This window comes from Athene cunicularia (genome assembly GCF_003259725.1).
Source record: "Athene cunicularia isolate RWA chromosome 3 unlocalized genomic scaffold, athCun1 chr3_part1, whole genome shotgun sequence".
In the NCBI taxonomy this organism is placed as follows: domain Eukaryota; kingdom Metazoa; phylum Chordata; class Aves; order Strigiformes; family Strigidae; genus Athene; species Athene cunicularia.
The window spans coordinates 100,791,433-100,812,236 of record NW_020799097.1 but is presented as its reverse complement, the minus strand read 5'-3'; the positions used below and the strand labels follow the sequence as shown (position 1 = coordinate 100,812,236).

The window sequence follows — 20,804 nt, the reverse complement described above, 5'->3', positions numbered from 1 at the left end:
AAACATAAGCATTTAAATGGGAAATTCAATGTTACCCTATCTGCTAGTAGATAACGTGAGGTTCTAATACACAATACTCACAAATAATCCTTTCTGAGGAACAAACAGGTTTTCTGTACCCTGCGCATACTTAAACAATTTCAAAGGCCAGATCCACAAAGTTAAGGCAGTCTTGTAAGCCAGACCTGAAGTGAACTTACGAAATGTTAACAACTTATTAGAGCTCCATGTTTGGGACAGTTTTTCAGCCCTTTCTCTCATCAGCTGTACAATTCATATTAAGGGGAGTCTGAAATAATGGCCACAATAACAATACTCATACTAAACTAACTCTCAGCATCACAGATGCTCTGAGCATACTGGGATCTTGATCTGAGCACTTTCTGAAACACAGAAGAGTAATGTGAAAATTTTTATTCTGACCAATTAAGTATTTATTAATTCAATCGTTTAGTAACATTAAACTCAGTTTTTACAGTCTACTGATGTAAAACATAGGAAAGCAATTTTGAATAAGACCAGTCATCCATTTTATCCAGAATCCACTTTGGCCGATATCATATTCTTCAGCTAAGGGAAGACCAAACACAGAATGTTGTGAATGTACTTGGGCTAAGGAGACTTTTCACCTCTTCAGCAGTCTGCACATGTCCTGAGCCACCAGGGCTCTAGATGTTTTAAGAAGCACAATGAAACTGTGATTCTTTACCAAAGCCTGCTAAGGTGTTGGCCTCAATATCTGGTTGCAACTCAAGCGCATAAACCAGCACATCTGAGCACTAGAGCCGTTAAGAGAGAAAGGAAAGGAAAGCAACTGAATACTAACAAAAAGAATTCCAGTGCATGTAATAGAAGGAGCAATAAAAGACTTTACTCACCTTCAGTATAAAAGTCTGCTGTGTTCTAGTGTCCATTACAAGCAAAACCTAAGCAAAAAGTATTCAGAGAAATATTAAGATTCACATGAGTAAGTAAACAAAACATAGTTCTTAAATCTAATGTTGAATATTTTTACAAAGGAAGTGATATAAGTGAAAAAAATTAAAGCCCTGTAGCATACATTTGATAACCAGTCTTAGGAAAGAAATATGATTGAGGATATAGATCTCTACAGAACTACCAGAATGTCATCTGGTTCCCAATCTAACTTAACAGAATGAATCCTAACTTCATAACAGAAATAACCAGTACTTCATAATTACAGCAGTAATCTAGCAGAACCCAATTTACAGAAATGCAATGGTAACAACACAATAAAACAAAAAGAATACTATTATAAACTAGTTATTAAGGTAACAACAAAAAAAGGAGGATTTATTTAGGAAGAGTGGATGGGTTCACTGCAGAGAACATCTACAGCTGCAGAGAGCATCTCTGTTAGAAGTACATCACCTGTACTGAAAGCACTTTAAACACAGCACAGCAATGGGAGTTGTAGTAAATAACAACTATCCTCTTAGCAAGCTCAATTTATTTATGCGTTGAAAGCAAAATAATCAAAAATATGTATGTGTATATATATTTGGGAAACTGAATCTTTAGGGAGCTGGAACACTACACATGTCCATCTTCAGATCACCCTGATCAGGAATTGTTTTCAAACTCTAAGAACAAAGATGTACTTGAAAAGCACCAGCTGCAAGACAGCTACACAAGCAGCACAAGCTGAAACCTCCTCTAGGAACAAGAACAAGAGTGTACACTCACTGTTTATTTACAACAGACATTGTAAACTTCCAGTATAAATATTCACATACAGTTATACCAAAATATTTAGGCTGCAAATGGCAGCACTGAGGTTACCAAACTTCAATAAGTAAGATGAAGCAACTCCAAGTCAACAGACAAGATGCAGTCAAGACCAAGTCACGTCACACCAAAAATTCTTCTTGCAGAGGAATGACATGTCAGGATTCATCAGGTGACAGGAGAAGGATGACACAGCACACAGTCTCCCTTATCTCCCAGCTGTGTGGGGTAGCAATGCAGTCATGCCCTGCTATCTCTGAAAGGGTGAAGCCTACCAGGCTGACATGCTGATTTTCTCCAAGGAAACTGCAGAAACAGCCATCCCAAGCAATGCCCACATTCAGGCAAGGCAGAGACGTGCAAAAGGCCCAGGCGGCTGAGCCAGGAGGAGAGGTCTCAGGGAAGGGTTTTGCCAGCCTTCCCCATGCAGCGGGTAGAGCAAAGCAACCTCTGCTCTTTGGGATAGCCACATTCAAAACACTGCCCCTCATATCTCCCCATCACACCCCTGAGCATCTCAAGCAAGAGGAGGAGAATTGGAGGTTTTTTTCTAATCATTTCTCTCTCACCAAATTTCACCAAAAGAAAAAGTGACAGACACCTCTCCATCTCAACAACCCCCTCTTTTACTAGGGTTACACCCAATTTTAAAAGCTGTTTTATTTCTTCTTGCAAAAAAAAAATTTCAACCGAATTTGGTCTTACTGACATTTTTTGACAAAGGAATGACACACAGTTTCCATGTCAAGGGCACAATAAGGAAGGGCAAATGTCTTAAGGCCACTGAGTTTGCTGAATTACTTCTTAGGCCTCTTACCTGGGGCTTCCAGAAGCAGTGGAAACCAGCTGAATAAGTAACAACTGTAAAACTGGTTTTGTTTTCCTTGCTTAACCAAAAGGTGTAAAATTTAAAAAAGAAAAAAAAAAACCAACAGCCAAACCAAAAACCAACCAACAGCCAAACAATAAAGAAAACTGGAAGAGCAAGAGAAAAATAAGAGCCACTTTACAAGAGGTGCCAAAAGAAGATAAACACGGTTCAGAAACAACTATGTGTTTACAGTCACTTTCCTCCTTCTCCCAAGTTTGTTTGTAACTAAACACTGTTCACATTGAGGCAATAAATAGGAGAACATATGTGATTTTTTTTTTAAATGTGCCCTTTGACTGTCAATATCTCCCAAACAGGTGTTGGCTAAATGATTATAAATTGGCCTCTGGATACACCTCTTCAACTGAGCCGTACAGGACTGGCGATAATATAATTAGACCTAAAAACATCAGGCTGGTGAATGCTTTCCATCTGTTTGGCAATAATGTTTAGTTAACAATAGTCTTTAAAAGAAGCACCTTCAACTTCAGTTCTTAAAGTTATTTATAGGGCCATTCTTAACACACCAGCACTCTTGCTAACAAGAGCTTTAGCCACTTGGAAATTATTAGCCATACGGCTGTATATGAAAAGGAATGGCAGCATTTAACATCTGTATCTCTCCAGATTTACAAGCATCAACCTCATTTAAAGTCATTTCTTAATGAACAGTTCCGTGGTCTGTATTAATATTATAGTTGCATGCACAAAGATCATAAGGAGCCAAACATTTTTTTAATACCGACAGTAGGCCAATCAGTAATGAAGCTGTCAGCATAAAGGACAGAATAATAGCTTCTTTAACCCTCAAACAGGATTTGTTCATTTGTAGAGTAGAAGACACCAATTTAAAAACTGCTCATGGGTTTGCTCACCTTTATAAAGACAAAAATCTAATTTGGTACTAATTTGATACAATTGTCTTTCCAATAAAAGGCTCCTAAAGCCATCTTTTATTCCATGATAAAACAACTGCTATAACTAAAACTGTCATGAAATAATTACCTTTGATAGCATACCTTATTGCACAAATACAATTAATGTATTCCTCCCTTTCATTTTTCACACTTGCTTATCAGCACTGTATTAGCATATGGTGTAACAGAACAGATTACTGAGCCCTCACCCTACATGACAACATATAGAATGGCTACCACTAACACAAATAAAGCAGACAACGGGTCCCTTTAGGGCTAGCTTCATCTGTTGTTACATTACAACATCAAAGTGAAAGTAGCAGCTACAGTTTTATAACTGTAATAACAAGAAATAATATTTCTGTGCCTTTGAGGTTAACTACCTAGATGGACTAACCAGTCTTACTAACCAGTTTCTTTCTTTTTCCTTCCCATCAAGCATCATACCTTCCCCCAGTGATGGTCATCTACAACTCCACTACATTTTATGGAAAATTATTTCTTTGCTGATTCAATACTGACCTTTCTGCAAGACTGTTTACCTCAAAAGGGACTCGAAGAAGCCCAGGAAGAGCCATAAAAGTGCTTTATAAATTCACCTAGTGATGCTTCATTTGGCCCTGGTGGACTGTGGACTTTACATGGGCCCACCAAACCAAAAACCTGTTGCAAGAGGAGGCAGCCTGCATGCATATTACAAAAAGGTGGTTTAACCAGATTCACCCAAATAATTAAAGGACTATATGAATGAATAAATCTGTATCAGAGAACTGACATTTCAGGAAGGGATAAGGCCAGGAGAGAGGTGGTCACAAGTATATCTGCTTGACTATTTATCACACATCCAGAGCAGAGAAAGGGGAGCAGCTCTTGGAAGCGTTACCAGGCTGCTGCAGAGTGCGTAACAGTAAGACCGCCACTGACCCAAATGCCAACTTACTCACCTCATGCTTTACAGCCAATTTCTAGACAGTAGTGCTATCCCAACAAGTCTCTCCTGTTTGCATTCTTTCACACTTCTCTCCCATTGCAAAAGGGAGTATTTCAGTAATTCTCTAAGATTTCTTTTTAAAAAGCAAAGTGACAAACCTCCACTCTAATGGCACTGTGGGACAAAACAGGAATCCACATAGCATTCCTTATGGCATAACTGTTCTTCTCCAGAGCAGATCACACAAAGATGCTCGCATTAGACTAGGCTGCTCCTAGCTTGCATAAGCTGATAGAACCTGTTTCACTGATGATGACTACTGTGTAACTTGTAATATTTAATATCTCCTAACAACGAGCTGTCGGCTCTAACATTCAGCATCCTATCTCAGAGGGGAGGGAGAAGAATGCACAGCAGGGCATTCCTGGGCACTGAGCAACTAGACTGTGACACAAAAGGAGACAAGGCAAAATCCTATTTGTAATACTAATGTACGAACAGAGTCAAGGTCTACATATCACGCTGGCTTTTACGGCACTGTTGCTTACTCGTTCTTTTCCTATTTTTCTGCACTGATGACAACCTCAGCGTGGCCAAGAACACTAACAGTCAAATAGAAATTGCCACAAATAAACATACAATGTAAATAAGTGTCTTCAGCAGCAGACATCCCTATTTTGTACAAGCACTTGAGCTCTCAGGCACTTCCCAAAAAACAACTGAACACAGTAGCGCTGCATGGAAGCATCTCACTAAAGTGGCAGATAGCAATATCCCTCCGTGATGCTAAATAGGATTTTCTACTTGTGATTTTTTTTTTTTTCCCTTAAGTCAAGGGTTAATTCTGATGCTGACAGCAGCTACTTAAAAAAATTAGCTTCTTAGATTTGATTTACAGGGTATCCAACAGCTTAGCGGAAAATAAATTAAATTCAATTCAATATAGTAGGTGCAATTAATTGCAGAAAAATAAAATAAAACCTGCCTGGTAAATAACCATAGTCTAGCTTTAAGAAAACAGTTAATTTTAGGATCCTTTACATGCACAGAAATTAGCAAATGTTTCAGTATGCTAATTTTTTTTAATTAAAAGCTATTTCTGCAGTAAAAGCTCTTTCATATGCACTACTGATTCTTCATCAAACGTTAAGTTTCCAACTTAACACCAGTATAGCCGGTGGCAGCCTGAAGGTTTACCATCTGCTGCCACCCAAAGTCACGGTGGCCACCTTCAGAACATATGCATCAAAGCCCTGAGATAAGAGACTGAAGGAATACTGCAGAAGTCAGCATAAGGGGAATCACAAACCCAGAGGCAGGCAACAGGGAAGTCACCAGGAAAAAAGAGCGGGGTGAACCATGAGCCACCCTACTGAGCACCCAACCAAGGTCATGGGGGACAACACTGGAAGAACTAAGGACTGCTCTAAATGCACTGCTCTCCTGCAGGTTGCTTTAACATAAATGCAGTCCTCTATCACACTGTAGACATTTGCTTTCCCAATCCCCCTTTCTTTTCTGGGTTTTTTCCTCCCCCTTTCCCCCAGCTCAGCATCCAATACTGATTTTTTTCCAGTCTCCACACTTCCAGGAGGTGGCACAGAGCATACCTGTGCTTTTTATTTATTTGAGCAGGTTTTAACACTGATTAAAATAAACACCTCAAAACATGTTTGCGTACAAAAATGTGGCTTTAAGCTTATTAACACAGGTTGAAAAATAGTTCGTGCCTGATCAAAGAAAATGGACTGGAATCTCTTACAACAGTACCAGATACAGGAAAGGTTTTGAAGATACATCAGACCTAAGGGATTATTTTAAACCCGGCTTCATTCTGTTACTAAATTGCTGTTCTACACTGAAAACACATCATGTAATAACATCACCAATGGGCCATCTATTAATTATGGTCATTATCTCTTAAACAAACACGCTCTTATCATAGAATAGATTCTCTAGCAAAAGTCCTACAAACTTGAAGATGTATCAGATGATCACCTAGGATTTTTCTCCTTGCTTTTATCTCACCTGATGGAAAACCCCACTACAGGTAGTGATGGACAACTGGAAAAGAGACAAATTGGTCACCTAATCCTAATATGGGACTGCAAGAAAATCTTAGCAGGGGCTGGTGCACAGCTGGATGCCGCACTCAGGGCACAGTTGTGGTGATGAGGCAGAAGCAGAAGTGCAATTCACCCCGCTCTCCTCGGCTGTGCCGGCTGTCAAGGCTACCAGGATTAGAAGATCTACTTAACATAGATTTAATTCTTGTCGTTTTTCAGATTACACCACCCAGACTCTCGCTCATCTCCCTCTGTCGTTATACAAAGAGATTACATTTGGCTAACATGTACAAAAAATGTGATTATTGCTTATCCTTGTACCTGTGCAATATGAATTATCTTCAGTTTGCAATTATTCCTCCTTTCAAACTATTATTCTAAGGAACTTACAGCTCATATATTCTATGATTTGCAATAATAGTGTACTTAAAAGACAAACGGTGCAGCTTTAAATCATGTAAATGCTAAGCAAGCAGCATATATTCAGATTAGAATTTTTAAATACTTTTAGATAGTAACAGAGAGGAAAGTCCACTTTCTTAGAGCAAACTAAAAACCAATACATGACAAATGGTGAAATATTGACTTAGAAAATATATCTGGCAGGTTTTGCTAGAGAATATGGTTTACAGTATGAAATGTCACTCAGCATCACAGAGGAATTGCCTGGCCCCAATTATGTACTAAGCAACTTAGTAATAGCTAGGAATACAAATAATTTTGGTTAAAAAAAAAATAATAAATCTCTAAAAATTCTTTTTTTCTGGAGGCCAGAAGATACATATAGTTCAGTCTACACTGCAATATTTGATATTTCTATTTTATAAAGGGAAGGACAAAATCTGCATTACTTTACCCAATCTTAGGACTGTCTTATGTCAGATGAAACAAAACATTCACTAAAGTCAAAAGACATTTTAGTGAAAGAAGCTAGAGAGAGAATAAGGGTTATAACAACAAAACACTCAGAGATATTCAGACTTGTATAAATGGAAAGAATTCAGGAAAACAAGTGGCAGGTGTTTGAGGGCAGGGAAGAAGGGACACAGGACTCTTTCTAGCTGGGAGAGAGACTGCATTTTAAAGTTGAGCAAGCTTTGTTACTCAGGGCTTGAAACCTGACTGTGGTTTAGGAATAATCCCTTAGCAGTAGGGAAAGGAAGGTAGCGAGCCAAGAAATCAGTTTTGACAATGACTCTGTAGTTGATTTGATTTTGTAGGACTTGGCAAGTCACTTAAAATAGAGGGTTATCAAAACATAAAATGAGCTTTTAAAAGTTTCTTTATTTGCATTAATAGTTACTATTATTACTCAGTTTCAGATTTTTAACCATTTTTGCCACTTATTTTCTACTATGCCATGTTTGGATGAGCAAAACTTGCTAGTTGACTGAATTTATTATAACATTTTTTCAGCTAGTTTCTCTGAGCATCATAATGAAAAAAGAATGAATGTCTGTACTCGATCGTGCTGTTTATTACAGCTCCCTTTTCCCCACACCTCTTATGTACACACAGTCACTCAGTCGAATTCATATAATGATCTAAAGACACTTGGCAATGTGCACCTCAGAGCCGAGTGAGAGAAAACGTCTGCTACGATCAACTCAATTTCACAACTGCAACAGTCTTTAACCTCACCTCAAAATAAAGTGGCAAATATTTCAGTTTCTAACAAACACTAACAGGACATAGTTACCTATGTCCGGTTACTTGTGCACAGCACATTGCCATAAAAAGAGCTCATTTCTCCTATCCTCTGATTAAATTCCATTAAAACTAACCACAACCTGTTTGAATTCAACTATGGGTCTGAAGATTATTCATGCAAATTCTACATATATTCTATATACTTCTGCTTTTTGGCACTTTCACTCACCAAGTAGACAAGTAATAATCACAATTTCTAAATAATTAATAATACTGATTTAGTTCTTCTGCATATTTCTAAGGTCAATTCATCAAAATGTACTACCAGTTATGACTTCTCACAATAGCACAAGGCCACAAAAAATAACCTATACTCAAGATCAACAGAGTTGCTTCTAGTTCTTCAGAAAAGAAGTTAACTACTTCTTGAATCCTCTTCAGAAACTCCCAAAACAGTTTAGCAAGGCCCCGATGAGAATGCTTTATTTTAAAAGGTTTCAGACTGTATAATAAAATTTAACAGTGTATTGAACAACAAGCTCAAATGCACAGACATCTGCAGAAGAACCGATCACAGTCACACTAGTGCCAGTACAGACAATGTGGCTTGATGGGGGACCAGGGGAGGGGATAGAGAAGACATATAAGACAGTCGTAGGTTATAGAGGCATAGTTATTACTTAATACACTCTGCTTGCAAGATGAATCTTTAAATCGAATGAATCTAAATAACAGAGGGTTCTAAAGAATAAGAAATTGGGTTTGAAACAGCATTGTGAAGGTATCCAGCAGCACCATAACAAAGACATTTCTTTAGGGGCCAGTTGTAGCTTCAAAAGAAAGATTTGCCTAGGGCAGAAACTCAGCACAGAATCTGCAACCCTGATTTTTAATTAGGCAAATTTTGAAAGCGAAAATCTTTGCTGTGCCAAAAAGAAGTTTTCCACTTTAAGTACATGAACTGATAAAATAATTGATCATTTTGGGTTGGTGATAACAGTAGCTAAAATATTTAGATATTAGCCTGTTTTCAATCTGGTACCTCTGGTAACTATAACAAGAGCTTTGCTGCCCAATCTGCAGCACCTCGGAGTCCACAACATTGGCAGGACAAAAGACACCTTTATAATTAGATTACACCTCTATTTTTAGAAACCTACATCTCCAACACTAAGATCTTGTATTTCTGTCATCACCAGAACCCTGATTCTTCCCAACTCTGTTTCAAAGATCTGCACACATTCAGCTCTCACTTGGAAGCCTTACTAGAGCTGTGCTCAGAGAGATCTAGGAGATCTGATAACGTCAAGGACTCCAAAAGCTTCATTCTGATCAAGCATCTTCTCCAGTCACTGTTCATTATTCTTACACAAGAACGAAGATACTGAAAAGGTTCATTTCCAACACTTCTGTAGCCTCACACTGTCAGACTAATTCACAAAGTCCATGCCTGCTGCATCAATTTAGTGGCTACTAATTTAGTTAGTGCCTACCAAATCCAATAGGTCGGTTCTCTTTCCAACCTGTCTCTCTGATACACATAGAGTGGAATGCAGCATAAATTCTGTACTTACAAGTGAGGAAAGAAGATACAATGAATATGAAGTCAGAGCTGAGAAAGCCTTGTGTGCTATAAAAACCACCATAATACCTAACGTATATAGCCCTCTGAGGACAAGTTATCAATTTATGCACGTAATTACAACAAAACAGGCAAAGAAAAACCAAAATCAGTCCCCATAGCTAGGTTCAGTCCAACAAGTAAAAGAAACTGAGAAATACAGACCTTAACAGACCAGCTACAGGTTTTCTGATGCATGATACAAATGCATAAATTGACCATGAATCAGTACGTCATGCACAAACCAGGGACTACATAAGGAACTATCAAAAGGCACAGGAGAACTGGCACAGCAAAAAGGAAATGAGCCTTTACAGTATGCATTAGCCACCGCCACATTGCTGAATAATACATCATCTTAAAAGTATTTGGTAAGGTGATAACTAATCAACATATCAAAACAATGCAGCAATTCTTCTGGTCTCTTAATTAGGCTTGCAAAAAATCCGTATGGTCCTTTACTGCTTACAGAAGGGTATTACCCTGGGATTTTGGAAGACATTATTTACATGAGTCAAAAATAAGCTTGGCTTCACTGCTGAATTGGTTGCTTGGCAGGGGATTTCAATTCCAAATTCTCAGGGAAGCAGAACAGTCATGTGTGTCTCTAGCCCCCATTTCAAGTGACAATTCAATAGTAGGAATTTCTACCCTTCTATATTTCAAGTATCCACCAGATTATACAAATGAAAACACCAACTCATTCTTACCCCAGTATGGTAGCCATGACTTCATTTTTGAAAAACAGGCCTCATCTTAGAATGCCACCAAACATGTACCTTATCCTTTAGCTCAAATATATTTTGCATGACCTTACATGAATTGCTTAGATAAAAGCCTTTTTTCTTCTACTTTTGTTATTTTAAAGTGCAGATGCATTTGAGTCATTTTCCCCTTTTGTTTCATATCCTTAAGATCCACAGCTTCAAAGACAAAATGTCAGCATGCAGTCGATTTATGACTGAATTCTTGAAGAGATACTGAAGAATTACCTTGTCAATCACCCCAAGGACTCTGAAGGCCTTCAGTTCCTCGGCAGGGCTCCTTAGGTTCCAAGAGGGCCTTGAACTTAGTGATCCTGGAGGCTAATGGAAGATATCAAAGATTATACATCAATCAGGGTGGTACTTGAAGGAAGACTGCCTGCTGAAGCAAATGCCAGGTCGAAGGAAACTAAATTTATCATAAATCAGAGAGAGTGAAGATGAAAGGAGAAGTTTCTGTTTGTCCTTAGTGGGGGAAAAAGAAAAAAAACAAAACAAAAACAAAGAACCAACTTGCAAATAAATAAAAATAAAGATAACATTGAAAACAGAAATTTTAAAAAGAAAAAATAATTCATTTTTATACTTTCTATGCTTAATGGAACCTGGCAATTGATTACTCAATTCTTACCCCATCACAATAATCAATCAAAGCCCTACAGGTATTCTGGATACAAAATAATTCAGAGATCATGGAGAAGGAGAAAACAAATTAGAGGCTTTTTAAGTCTGAAGAACATAAAATACAGAATTATAAACAGGGGTCTCTGGTGAGTTTTATGAAATCCTTTTAATAACAAGGTGCACAACAGAAAGGATTCCTAAAACTGCCTTAGTAAAAGGTAGCTAGCCACGTATCATTAATCTATAAATTAACACCATAGCAAGAGAATTGTCAGGTGCTAATTATTCAAGTAGTTAATATGCAGAGATTTTTTGTACATGCTTGTTTTGTAGTTTCTCAGGGCAAACTGAAAGCTTGCATGTCAAAGGAAGGAACAGTGTTTCAGCTGGAAGTCTTCTGGGACAAAGATCAACCTCTTAAGCACCACATACACCTCTGGCACATTAACAAACATTTTCAGAAGTTTCTAGTTGCCAACTGAGAGAATTCATTAGATCCTCCTCCAAAAATTCAACATGCAGCTTCTAGTAGAACCCCAGAGCTGGATCTCTTCCTCACAAATAAGGTAACTTCATTTGCAGAGTTGTTGAATGCCAAACTCTTTTAAAGCATAACCTGGCCTCTCCAAGTACCCTTCTACTACACAAAGGTAAAAGAAGAGGAAGGTGAAACTCCTTGATTTTTAGGCTTCTAAGAGGCAAAAGCTGTTTATCTAATTTGTCAGCATCCTGAGGCAATATTTAACAAAGATGTCACAAAGGAAAACTGCTGGTAAGCAGTTATGCTCTGGATGAAATGTTTAAGTATCAGGAAAAAAAAACAAGAAATTTTCCCTTATGATCAGAAACTCTCAGAAAAAAAAACAAAGATCTTTGCTTCCTCCCTAGTGTTTCCCCTCCAACATCATTACTGTGCTATCCTCAAAGTCCAGAACACCTCCCCTGAGCCCTCTCCAAAACTGGTTCCCCTTCATGTGGTCAGTCAAATACCCTCTCTCCTTCCAAATTATTTCCCAAAAATCAACCTTTATTTTATCACTGCCTGCAAAATTAAACAGAAAGGTTCAAAAATACATGGAGAAAATTTTCTTTTCTTTTGTGTTGACCTACTGAGTTCTGTTAGAAGTAGTTTATTATTTATCTATCTGGGTCTTATAATTATTTTGTCATGTAAACACTGCCAAGCAAGACTGCCAACAGCAGTTAAGAGAAAACTTATACAAATCACTAAAGGTTTTCGTATGAAGAAGAAAAAAAGACTACATTAAGTTTTTTCTTGAAACCTAATTTAAGTTCGATGCTCTAGCAACCTTTTGGAAGGTCAAGGGAGTTCTTCTGTTGGGTTGTATTTTAAGAGTGTGCAATTTTTCTGCAATAACAAAATACTTGCTTTCAAAACAAAGAGTTGTGCTAACACAGAGTTTATTCATTACAAGATTTCAAAAGCATCCTAAGGAATACATTTAATGAAAGAGTATTTCCAAATCCTCTAGACTACTATAAAAGATCTCCACTTCTATCTGCATGCTATTACTTTTCATAAGCATTCCTCCATAATCAAACTTCTAAAATTTTCTCTTATGCATAACATTTCAACCATGAATTAAGTTCATACATCTCTACAGAAGTTAATAGTGGTCTAATAATGCTATAGAGTCAGACTTCTGAGCCCAGCATGCCTGAAGAGCCCAAAAAACCAGTACACATTTTGGGGTCTTCTCTAAAATATGACCAATGGTGGCACAGTCAGTAATACTGTGTATAGTTTTCCATATACACATTCTACAGTCACTTCTTACCTTAAAACGATTAAAAATCACATCCACATCTCCACAGCTCCCTGTAGCTTCTCCACTTTTATCAGTTTCATATATTTTTTACTCTTTACAGTACTTTGGCTTCACTGTTGCAAAGTCTAATAGTGAAGCCCAGTGATGAGGAGGAATCACATTCTGTTGTGAAGCAAGCCAGGAGCAAACTCTCAATACCCAATTCCCAGAACTACAGCAATTAAGCACTCTATGAAGCTGCCTGCTCCTCTGAATAGTGTAAAATCCAGACTCAGCATCTAGCCAGTGATAAGAAAAATAACTTAAAAAAAAAAAAGCTTTCTCAACAAAAATAGAGGAACGGAAAAATACAGGAAAGAGAATAACAAAACTCAGAGGCTTCATTTGCCTTTAGAAATAAAGGCAAAATAAATATATATTACCTCTGCCTGCAGAAGGCCTTCAGCAGCCTGTCCAAATGCTCAGCAAGCTGCTCAGGCATCCCAAGACCTTCTTTCCTATGGCTAGGCCCTATGTTTTGAAATTATTTCCAGATTACACTGAACTGCACAGCCGGAGTTATCTTGACTTGGGATCAGTGTCACTGGTTCCATTCCCACCATCACCTTTTGGCTAGCATACGCTGATTTCAAGTGGAATAGGATGATGCTGATCATGATGCTGGCCTCTGCAAAGACCCAGCAGCTTGTGGCCACCACTTGCCTTCTGAAGGCTCTAGCTTTGCAAGCTACACAATGAAATAGGCAATAGCTCTTGCCTCAGCTTTGGCATCACTGCCAGCAGTGATAAGAGGAAGGGGAGAAAGAGTATACCACCAGCCAAGCAAGAGGTAGAGCTTCTTATATTAAACTCATTTAAGGCAAGAGCAATACCTCTAGCCCAGTGACACAAACACCATTTGATGGTAAATTATTCTACTGCTGACACTGCCACCTTCAACAGCAATCACCACAGAACCTCAGGACAAAAAAAGAGCACTTTCACCAACACCAGTGCAGAGCTGCACATCAAAATGTGAACTCCCCTCACCATTCAGAGGTCTGTGGCAGATGACTCCACTAACCATCCTGCTGTAGCATGGTCAGACCCTCAACTGCAGCACAGAGATGCCTTGCTGGCCTGTGGTGGGAAGCTCCACACCATGGGTGTGAAAGAGCTTCCAACTCTCCTGCCCTGGCAGAACATCCTGGCCCCTTCTTCACTCTGCACCATGAGAAAACAAGGTTGCATCTCTGCATGGATCTGATGCAGACAGAGCTATGGTGTGCTTCAGAAGGTCCCCAGTGATCACCAGTTTGGGACTGCATCTTCCCTAAAGCTGGGACACATCTGGATCATGCACATCTTGAACCAGCAGCAGACAGGTACTCAGAATGTGATCTTGGAAGCCCTGAGACTGAATTTCCTATTTTGTGTTAAATTTCTATCTCACAGAACTACAGTAGGGTATTTTCTTTACACTTACATAATTTTCATGCACATTTAACGAGAATTTTAGGAAGTAAGATATCCTATGAGAATAGGATAGAAAGAGACTAAGAGCAAAGACTGAAGACTGCTTCTCCTGTTTCAGCATCAGGCTTGCATGTAACTCTTGTTACTAAAATGCTTTGAAAATCAAAAAAAAATGACATGCTAAAAGACAACAGATTTTATAATGGTGCAAAGAGAGACAATTCAGCACATAAAAAACTGGGCATAAGTAGAACCAGAAATAATTTCAAAAAGTATGCATTATAAAAATACCAAAGTTAAAATGGACCTACAGCCTGTACATGTAGCTGTGCTGGGCCTCAGCTGACAGCTATGTAAGACTGCAGCTTTATGACAGTCAATCCAGTGTGATTCTAAGGCTGTTGCTGCAGCTCCCGGCTCAGGCTTGGAGGTGGCTCCCCAGAGCTGGTACTTGTAAAGGGGCAGATGAGAAAACACAGCTTGAGAATCTGCAAAATGGCCTGTTGCTGTTACACAGTATTCTTGAGCATTTGTCGTCAAGAAGGCCCTTGATGCTGCTATGCTGTGCTAGAGGAGGAAGAGAACATCAGCATTTGCTGCAGCTTGTTTTTCCAGGTCTGCATGCCTGTTTACAACCTCCAGAACCTGTCTCCACACCTCCTACTCCCAAAGGTCACAACAAGGTTTTTCTCAGTATTTACAAGACCCTGTCAAGTGAGTTCCCAGTTCATGGACAGTCACAGTTGCATCAGTTCCCTGTGCTTCTTTTCAGCCTTAAGAAGTCTTCTATCCATCCTTAAGCTCTCTACCCATAACCTTTTTTTAACAGTGCCAAGGGTTCTCCAAACACCTCCTCTTGTGCTTCTCTCTTCACCATTCAGACTTGCCAGCAGCAGGGTGGTTGCTAAGGATGCTATCCTTGAGGGCTACACTGCTGGCTTTTTGTTGAGGCAAGAAAAGTAACAAACTACTATTGTTCTTTGTTGGTTTCCATGGCATCAAAGATAATTTTTGCTTCTCAGCTCTGAAATGCCAGGCCTCTGCCTCTAGGGAAATCTGGTCTTTGAAGAGGCAAGGGCCTGGCATTTTGGGCCACAGAAGAAAAGCTTGCTTCCTTCTGCCCTAGGTCCCCAGAGAAAAGCCACCGTGCTTTACCGTCAATTGGCATTCAGATGGCAAGTGGTTGGCTTGGGGTGTGTTTAGCAGGCATAGTCTTTTGAGACTGCTGCACATGGTTCAGCACACAGGCTGGTAGCCTGAGCTTTTGGGAGATATGAGAGGCTGAAGGGTGCAGGACAATAACAGAACCTGCTCTTCTGAGCTTATCTTTCTTACTGGACATTTCTTTAGCCTGGTGGATGAGAAAGTAGTAAAATGTCATGTCTAAGAAGGCCAGGTGAGCCTAGTTTTGATGCTGATCATTGTGCTTGTTCCTTGTAAGGGCACAATAGGAAACACAAAGCTATCTACACCAGGGTGTAGCTACCTACACCAAAGCTATCTACACCATGGGTGACAAAGCAATTCTGCCTTGTAACATCAGGTCATGAACAAGAACACTTTATCTTAAATACTGATGCTTTCTTACTAGTCAGACCTCTTCCTCTAAATCACAGTCTCAGCACCCCCACTGCCCATGAAGTTCACTGCACTAAACCACACTTCCATAGCCAAGCTGCACTCCTCCTATTGTAAAACAGGCACAGGTACTGCTAGGGTACAGTATTTGTCCATCGTTTTCTTTCAAGCCAATTTCAGTCACATGGTCCAAACTATGCTGGGCTAACAGGTGTAACAGCACTTGGCCATGCTTCTAGGAAGGGCTTCCTTAGTGTACTAATGGAGTGATTCTTCTCAAAGACTTTGTGTCCCTCCAGCACAGAAGAAGTGATGAGAGACCTCCTTACGGATTCACGTGAGCAAAGAAGGCATTGTACAGTGTTATTTAAACATTTGCATTTATATCCTGTCCAAGCACCAGCATTTGAACAAGGAATGGGACCAGTCAGCATGACCTACAGCAGTATGAGGTGCTAGTGGTAACAGACCAGCCTTGCCCCAACATGACCAAAGGCACGTAAATAGCAGCTAGAGAAACATCAGGCTGCTGTGGAGTGATGGTGCAAGGAGACATAAACACTAAGCTTACACACTACAGACTTGATTTCTTTAGAAGGACACAAAATATCAGCGTGTTCCTGCTAGTATCTCCCAAGAATCACACTATATATAAATGCAGGTCATTTCAGTGCACTTATGTCTGCATGGGGTGGAATAATTAATGCAAAGTCCAATATAAACTGTCTTAGGCAGCAAAAAGGATAAGCAGTAACCAAGGTGCAAGAATTCAAGTTTGCTCAGCAACCAATGTGCAGGAAGAGTCACATTCCTCACTTTCCTTAAGACACTAAGCCAAAGTACAAAGCATGCCAATTCTCAGTGATTCCTACCACTAGCCTTACAATAACTTCGGGAGATAAATCCTTCTCCCAATTAACTCTCAGATATCAACTCAGAGACAAGCTGCCCCTCACCACAGCAATCATGACCCATCAGCACCATCTGCCCTTATGCCAGCAAATTCCAGAGTTCTAAGATAAAAGTCCAATTTATGCATTATGAAGAACAGTAAATAAAGGGTATTAAAATACACATACATACAGGTAAAACAAAGCCAAATTGTGAAAACACGGCTTTTTTTGTAAAAAGAATAAGACAGTTGCAACATTTTGCTTGTGCAAAATCAGATTTGCCTAACTTGTTAATTTTGAGTTTCAACACAGAAGGAGAATGGTTTTCTATTCTCACCACCTTTTTTTTTTCATGTCTTATCCCAATTAATCCTGCTTTCCTTTGGATCTGCAAAGAAGGCATGTGCCTTATTCAATACAGCATAAAAGAGGAAATACTTCACCTCTCAAGTTCACATACAAAAATGCAACCTATTTCTTCCTCCTTCCCAACCACAATTAGTTTTTAAACTTACAAAAAGGCAAAAATAGGTTGCTCGTGGGTTTTTTTTCTTGTTCTGCGGTTTCCAAACACACTGAGGTTTTCATTCAATATAGATTCTTGCCCATTTTCAGGGGTGTTTGACCCAAAGAAAGACTACCTAGTAGGAGTTCATATCAGTCCAAAATACTAAATTGTTCAAAGTACAATTCATAGCAGCAGCAAGACTCCAAATCTCACAAAATATATCCCATTTGGAACATCCTCAAAATTGTACTTGTGGGTTCTCAACATTAAAAAAGCTACCCTTCAAAATCAGTGTTTTTGCTTTTTTAATTTTCTTATTAGGCAGTCGGATTCTATAAGGCTTCCCATTTTTGCAGCACTGATCTCCTTAAAGCATCTTCAGATCTGTGAAAAATAAGAAACAATAATCTTCTGCCTCTTTTTTCCTCACTTGATATAAATGCAGAGAGACAGGAAGTTGGTGACTTTTATGTTTACTATAATAGGGCAGCCATTGACAATCACACACAGTTTAGCATGACTGCAGTAAAAGTCTAAAGTAAGAACAGATAAGTCCCAAAGGAACTGTTTGGGAAAGGGCAAAGTAGAACTTTAATGAGGGTATCCTGGAACAAGCTTAGTTTGTCTTTTGTGCAAGTACAGATAAGAGTGTCTCTGCTTAAGAAGGTGTGAATTACTGCAGAAACCCCTGAAAAATCATGAAGGAGCTGATTACTCAAGCATATCCAAGAAGACATTTGAAGGGTTGAAAAAGAACCATGGGTCAATGAAGTACTTATTTTGTGGAAAATTCATCTCAACCCCACCCTGCCACATGATTTCTGATACAGCATTATGTGCCGGCTAAAGAAACCAACAGGCCTCTCGCTCCCTACAGGACCAAGTGTGGCTTTTTGCTTTACCTTTAAATTCTTTAGCATAATTAAAAATATTTACATCATCAGTTGTGAGTAGAATGAAAGCACACAGAAAACCAGGCCTGTATTAAATCAAGCACTCTTTATAAATCTATGAAATGCAACCAACAAGAATCAGAAAAGAATGGCAACTTAACAGAAACGTAAGATCAAAATACTCCTCGGGCCTCCTGAAGGAGAAGTTCTAGATACTTTTTGAACCTCAAGCTTGAATATGCTTTGCTAAAAGACAGGACAATATAATTACACCAAATTCTGGTTGAGAAAAAATGTTAAAGCCTACCAGAGAAACAGATGCATCTTCAGAGGATTTATGGCAGAGACTGGAAATTTTTTCAGCACGCATAAGGTATTCTGCAGTCTTCCTTTTCACTGCTTCTCGACGAGTTGGACTTGATTCACCTCAATGGAGAAAAATAAAGTGGGTTTTTTTATAGAGAGAGGTACTAAGTAATCAAAGAACATGATTGCTTTGATTCTACCTTTTTGATTTCCTTTACGTTATTCATAATCAAACGTACAGATATGCATCTTATAAAAAGTACTATGATCTCAGAGTTCTACAAAAATAAGAATTTAAGCCTTGCTATAGACTAAGGTAGAGAGTCTTACCTCATTTTTCTGTGATCTGGTATATGTTCCTATGGTAACATATGTATGAAATGAAACAAAGCACTGATCCAAATGTTATATTAAATAAAAAAAAAAAAGGAATACACAGTAAGACATTTCGAACAAAACAATAAAGTTGGGGTTTTTTCCTCATGATTCTAATACGGACTTTGCTAAGTATAAAGGAAAGCCAGAAATGCTATTAATAGCCTGAATGCAACATAAGAGACACCAAGAACTCTTGTTCACAGCTTTCCGATGCTAGCTGCTCCTTGACTGTTGGCTTAGGGTGACACAAGAAGAAAGGAAGAAGTGCTTGCACACACTATTTCCCTGACAGCTGAACCATCACTGTGTTATGTGTAACCTACCCAAACTGTTGCAAGATGTCAGATCCCATGATACCATGCAAATTCTGTATTCACTCTAAAACTTACAGCTTATGCTTAGGCATTCCCAACATAAGCAGTATATTGTTATAATAGACTCAACTTGTGATGACAACATCCAATCACTCAACCGCCAAGCAAAGATAAAAAGACTGTGAGCCACAATTGTTATAACAGAGAATTGAGATTACTATACTGAAAAATACCGACAACTGTCCTAGAAGTCTGAACAATAGCAGAGACTTCACGTGGCCCTGACAGTCTCTTCCAGTCCTAAATGAGGCCATCCAAGACTTGCAGAAACACAGCCTTGGCTGTGACAGGCTTTTGCACCAACAGGTATAAGGCAGCACCTCTCACAAACCACTGCTCAAACAGGGCAAGGAACTGCAAGGATATCTGCCTAACAGCTACTCAACATGAAAGACAAGGCAAGGAACAGGAGAGGTAATAAATTAAACATGCAAATACACAAACTGAAACAAACAGCAGATAAGAGAAAATAACAAAGACTAGAATTCATGAGACACTGATCAAGTGGCCATGAAAGGAACCTCCAAGTGTAACCTTGAAGAAGTTCAACCAGAAACTTGGTAACTGATAAGAAAAAAGCTAGAATTATTGCATGTTATCAAGAACGAGTCTCATAAAGAGAAAACTTATTATGGGATGTCTGAGGGATAAATTACTGTGTAAATGCTTGCATGCAAAACGTGGAGGTTTTCGGGGAAGAGGGATTGTGGCAATGTGTAAGACATTGTGGGATGTTTAAGGGCAGGATTAAAGGTGAGGAAAGGGAGAGGTCAAGGCAGAGTGGGGTCACAAGCATGAGAAAACATAGGTGGAAATTTCATGGGCTGAATGTGTATAAGCAGGTTGATGGTCAATATGCTTGTCTGACTAAGCCTGTACCTGACCATCATTGTCTGGCTTACCTTCTTATGAAACTGTTCCCCATAATTTTCTGCATGTGTGCTCATTTTTCTCTGTGCATAAGATACGCCAACAGTCTTCAAGCCAGATAAGACAGCAAGTCAGACATTTTGTCTGAGAGCTGGACCACAGACCTTGGGGCCAGCTACCAGAGATACCTGAACAGCATGACTTTTCCTGACCAGCAATAGTTCAAAAGAGTTTGTTTATGGTGCCTGTGGTTCTGTAGGTGTCTGTAAAGGCAGTATCTTTCTGCCTGTGTCAATCTGTTTGTGGTCAGCCATGTCCGTACAGAGTATGCGTGCACACATGCAAGCCCCTCTCAGAAATTTGCAGTCAGCTCCACTACTGGTAGGACCCAAAGAAGGGCTAAGCTGCAGTCATGTCTCTCCAGCAGCTCAGGGCAGAAGGAATCACTCTGATCCTTCAGCCAGCCAGATCTGGCTAGCTTTACCACCAGCTTCTTAATAAAGAAGGAGGAGCAGGTTGTCTGTTCAACTTTCCCAAAACACATTCTAGATAGCAGAGATGAAAAA

The 20,804-nt window shown here is 39.2% G+C and overlaps 1 protein-coding gene across 4 annotated transcripts in view; it reads right to left on the bottom strand.

Moving 5' to 3' along the window:
• RPS6KC1 (ribosomal protein S6 kinase C1) overlaps window positions 1–20,804 on the bottom strand; it is an 87,261-nt gene that overhangs the window by 32,163 nt on the left and 34,294 nt on the right. For all 4 annotated transcript variants that reach the window (XM_026844963.1, XM_026844965.1, XM_026844964.1 and 1 more), the window contains 3 exons: window positions 18,618–18,736; window positions 10,798–10,890; window positions 879–926 (listed from right to left, as the gene is read on the bottom strand). In XM_026844963.1, the coding sequence (XP_026700764.1) occupies window positions 879–926; window positions 10,798–10,890; window positions 18,618–18,736 (260 nt within the window). The remainder of the gene's footprint in view (window positions 1–878; window positions 927–10,797; window positions 10,891–18,617; window positions 18,737–20,804) is intronic.